General features: G+C 37.1%; 1 protein-coding gene across 1 annotated transcript; it reads left to right on the top strand.

Moving 5' to 3' along the window:
• The first annotated feature begins 512 nt into the window (after positions 1-512).
• On the top strand, positions 513-1839 carry LOC132805117 (uncharacterized). Its single transcript, XM_060819921.1, has 2 exons — positions 513-1057; positions 1207-1839. Exons 1-2 carry the CDS (start codon positions 575-577, stop codon positions 1420-1422), a joined length of 699 nt encoding a protein of 232 aa, XP_060675904.1. The 5' UTR covers positions 513-574; the 3' UTR covers positions 1423-1839.
• The last annotated feature ends 3240 nt before the right edge of the window (positions 1840-5079 follow it).

Here is a 5079-nt window from a genome sequence, read left to right as displayed (position 1 = left end):
TTTCAGCATAAACTAATTCATATAGGTACTATGTAATTTTTTTTTTTTTTGGTTAAAAAAAAAAATAACAGTTATGTAATTATTTTTGTATGACTAGCTAGAATTGAACAATGATTGTGTACACTGTTTTTAAAATTTTTTTAAAAAAATTATAGTAATTACTATCTGTCCCCACTAGTACCCTATGGCTATAACCCTGGCTGCCCCATGCCCACGCAAATCCATAATGAGAAGTAAAAGCATAAAAGCGCCATCACTGGAACCTTAAAATTACTAAAGAAAAAAAATAAATAAATAAAAAATTACATAATAGATATTAACTTTGTGTGGCAGCTGGGTTGTACACCTGCTGTAGATAAGTTACGTAGTTGTCCACTTTAAGATAGAAAAGGAATAAAAATTAAAATATATATATATATATATATCAACAAAGAATATTTGTCCGCGTAAGACCGACAGATGGAGCTCACGGATTGGATGTGGGTGTGTATAAATGTATGTGATTAATTTGCTTGGCATGCATATGTTCCCAACAACTTTCCTGCATTATCATTAAGAATATATTACCACTAGCATGTCGAAGCAGTCAGCCGAGGGTAATGAGCCTCAGAATGTGTTTGGAACCAAAGTGGATGATCAATTTGTGAAGAACAAATTTCCTGAATTCGAGACACTGGAAGTCAACGCCGCAGATAAGTCTTACTTTGCATACAGACTCAAGGAAGCAGTTCGAAATGGTACAACATACAAGGCCTATGTGCAGACTCTGCGGAAGATCATTGAGCAGCAGCCTGACAGTGATAATAAAAAATATACAATATGCGAAATTTATAATGCTACTGGCAGTCCCATACATCTTTTGAAGAAACACCATGATTTCAGTGGCCATATTCTAGGTGATAATTACTTCCCTGTCACGATTGAAAATGGCCAGTTGGCTGTTGTACTCCATGAGGGATCATCTGCCGCAGTTATATACAAAGGCCAGAACTACAACGGAAAAACGTATGCCTGGTTGCACGCTTGGGAAAATGAACGCGACGATGATAAACGATATGTGAGTAGCTAGCTACTATGTACCCTCTACCACTGATAACCTCTCATAATAAATTAATATTTATTTTATTTAATTAATTAAGCTTCTTTTTTTCTTTTTTTTCCTTTTTTTATATTATGAATTAAATCTAATATTTATTATGCATATAGGTTTTCACTGAAATTGAAAAACCTGAGCACTACGATAGTGATGATTGGAACTTAGTCTCATCCAAGCTTACACAGGAAAGTCCCTTTCACGACGATTTGAAGGGATCCTACTCTGAAGCGTCCATCCGCGGAGACGAGGACAAACACGATAACGTCTGCATATATTCTGGAACACTGACCTTAGAGTGGGGTTTCCCTCTATTCAGTATTAATTAATATCATGCAATATATATATATATATATATATATATATGTATGCGAAATAAACTACATATATTGACAGCTTTGTCAATATATATAGATATCCCTACATGTGTATGTGTGTGTGTGTATATATATATATCTTTATAAGAATAAGTCTGTGTTGCAACTGCTCTGTGCATGCAGCATTCATGTCTACGGACATGGCTACTTGTAGCCTATCTTGTGGGGATTATTTCCTAATATATATAGATATATATCCCTATATGTGTATGTGTGTATATATATGTATATCTTTAGAAGAATAAGGCTGTATTGCAACTGCTCTGTGCATGCAGCATTCATGTCTATGGACATGACTACTTGTAGCCTATCTTGTGGGAATTATTTCCTTACAAGAAGTTATCTTAATAAAATATTCTATTTACTATATTTGCAGTTTATTTATTTATTTAATTTTAATTATGACATGAGAGGATCTTTAACCCATATCAAATATTGAACCTCGGATCTAAAGATATACTCTCAATGATACCACCACTAGACCAAGCCTGTTAGTATATTTCTTTATTTAATAAGTATGTTATATTTGCCATATTCTATTTACTGATCTCCTAGAAAATATTTCCTAGCTTAATTGTCAGGACCCATCCAGAATTCCTCCTCGGAACCCTAGACAAGCCCTGATCCCAGGAAAATACTACCGAACCTTCCAACGGAAAATCCGGCAGCACCTCCCCTAAGGGTAGGACTAACCAAAAATTTACCTGCACTGAAAACACACTTCTATAAACATCCTCTTATTCCTCCCACGATACTACAAATTGATTCCACAAATTTCAGCACTTCAAAATATAACAGCAACTCAGTGCATAAAAACAACTACACGTCCAATACAGTATACAGAGCATTATACAGATACATGTGGAATTTATACAATGACAGATAAGAAGTAATACAGGATGGAGAGGAAAAAGGGAAGAAATACTTCTTGAATCTTCGGCAACGAACTGAGACGTTGGGCTCACCCCGGACAATCAACGTCTCCAACCTGGACCTAAGAGAGCGGAATTTGAGAGTGTGAGATGCTAATCATCTCAGTGAATGACCCTATCTACTGTACACCTTTAATATCAATAATATACCAAATAAAAGGATTTAATTAATCAATACCGAACAATTAAATAAATAAATAAATAAACATTTGAAGTAGTACTTTCTCTCAAAACCCTCACTATTCACTCCGTTGGAAATGTTCCCCTTTTTAAAACATTTTCACAAAACCCGATATTCGTACCTCCCGAAAACCAAGGGACCAAATAATTTAACAAACAACAATAAATAAATAAATAAACACCCCAAATATAAATATAAATAAACTGCAATAATTTATAATAAATAATTTTGTACTCTTTGGGGTTTGAAACTTTATTTGAAAATTTACACTTGACGCACCACACCATATACCAGTGATGCCCTCCGATACCCAGCGTCCCGAGCACCGACTGGTGGGGAGATTAAAGAGAGAAACTTGCAAACGGCATTTCGACGTCCCGATAGTACCGCTGCTGAAACCATCATCCCAGCCAAGGGAGGGGCGGCTGTGGCCAATATCAAACTTGTCTGCCCAGTCCAATGGCAACCACGGGAGAAATAATACTTGCGCGCTAAACCACATAATACTTGCGCGCTACCACGTGTCCATACACCAAAACACAAATTCTGTGTGAGTGCGTCTAAAATAATTATTATTAACCAACCGTACCGTTTTTCAAAATTACCGTGGGAAATATATCAAAATTTCACACTTACCATCCCACATATTTTTATTTAACAAACCGGTACGAAACATCGATAACAAATAAACCACAATTTTCTCGAAGTACGAGGTTCAACAATAAAAATACCCCGGGCATAATTTATAAAATTTAAACAAATATTTTCATAAAATATTTAACCCAATTATGCCCGAAAATAATACTTAAAACCACGTACGATTATTACCGAAATATACTTTGCTCATGCATAATAAATAAATTAAACCACAATAAAACCATAACCAAATTGTACCACATGAGCATAATTTAAATACCAATTAAACATAATTAATTGCCCAAAAATGAAATAAAATCCAGACACAAGCAATTACTGAAAATACTTGCTCATGTGTAATAAATACCATTTAATCACAATAAAATAATAATCGGAAATTTCTAATGACCCCAAAATTTCGTTCAGCACCAATGGGTAAATATATATATAAAATAATATTTTTCCCGATTATATTTAAAATACGCCACATGAGCACCAATTACAGATATCAAATTAATACCACATAAATACAATTAATTACCCCAAAAACATTTTCAAAGGTGGGTCACTCACCTGGAGCACACAATTAAACCATGATCCACCATGGGATCAATTCCACGACTCACCGGTGCTCCTAGAACACAATTCACACACAGTCAAATAAATTAATATTTTATTCGGGTAAATAATACCCGGTACCCGGGGAGTCAAACACAAACGTTAACCAAAATAATATACCGAATCGAAGCTTGAGCGACGAGGATTACAAATCCGGTATCCATCAACCCCAATTCCGCCTGAGGTGGCCGGAAAGCTTCGGTCGGTTTTCAATTCCTCGTATCTCGTAAACCGCTTCGAATTTTTAAGATTGGAGGCCATATTTGGACTCAGAGGACTCAAAATAGGGGGAGAGGGGTGGCAATTCGGACTGGGCTGGCCGGAATACGGCGAAATCGCCGGAAAAATTTCAACCCGCCGCCGCGACTTCGCCGGCACGATCTGGGCGCGTCGCCGGCCGGTTGGTCGCCAAATTTGGCTGGTGAGCTCGCCGGCGTGTGGGCTTGGACGGTGGCCTGCGCGTGAGTGATTCCGGTGGCCGAAAAATGTGCAGCAGGGAGAGAGAGAGAGACGGGCGGTGGGAAGGAAGGAAGAAAGAAAGAAAGAAGAAGAAGAAGAAGAAGAAGAGGGAGGATCGGGCCCCCTGGCCCTCTTTTCCCACGTGGGGGAAGAGAAAAGAAAAAGAAAAAGAAAAAGAAAAAGAAAAGAAAATAAAAAAGAATAAATTAAAAAAATAATCAAATAATATGAATAATAATATTATTATTTAAAATAATATAAAATAATATAATTTTACACATGGTTGACATGTGGCTTCTCAACATGGTGACACATGGTCACCTTCATTAAGTCACACGTGGCACATCGGTACACGTTCAAAAATAATATTAAAATAATACAGTATTTGAAAAACTCTACAGGTCCATAACTTTCAAACCACTTGTCCAAATCGGACGTGCCGCTAGTCTACGGACTCGTATCGACGAGCACTTCACAACCATGCATGAGTCAAAGCTCAACCTTGCATGAATAAAAAGTCAACTCCGGCACCCCTTGGACAGTTTGGACCTCAACTTGTTTTGCTCAAAACTTTCAAACCGTAGCTCCATTTTCAACATGCTACTAGTCTACAAACTCATGCCAACGTGTACTTCGTAACGGTACCTCAGTCAACCTAGAATTCCAATCGGGTTAAAAAGTCAACTTTTGACCCCTTCGGTCAACGGTCAACGGTCAACGTGCGAAAATTCCGACATGGTTCGAGACGGGGTGTTACATTAATTGTCCTTGAAGATATGGTGA

The sequence above is a fragment of the Ziziphus jujuba genome, chromosome 8 (assembly GCF_031755915.1).
Source record: "Ziziphus jujuba cultivar Dongzao chromosome 8, ASM3175591v1".
NCBI lineage: Eukaryota > Viridiplantae > Streptophyta > Magnoliopsida > Rosales > Rhamnaceae > Ziziphus > Ziziphus jujuba.
Note: the sequence above shows the minus strand (reverse complement) of the source record. Positions and strands in the feature narration are given on the sequence as shown.

Coding starts and splice junctions, on each gene's coding strand:
- LOC132805117 (XM_060819921.1), top strand. CDS start 575: ATGTCGAAGCAGTCAGCCGAGGGTAATGAGCCTCAGAATGTGTTTGGA. Junction 1,058..1,206: donor GCGACGATGATAAACGATAT/GTGAGTAGCTAG, acceptor TTATGCATATAG/GTTTTCACTGAAATTGAAAA.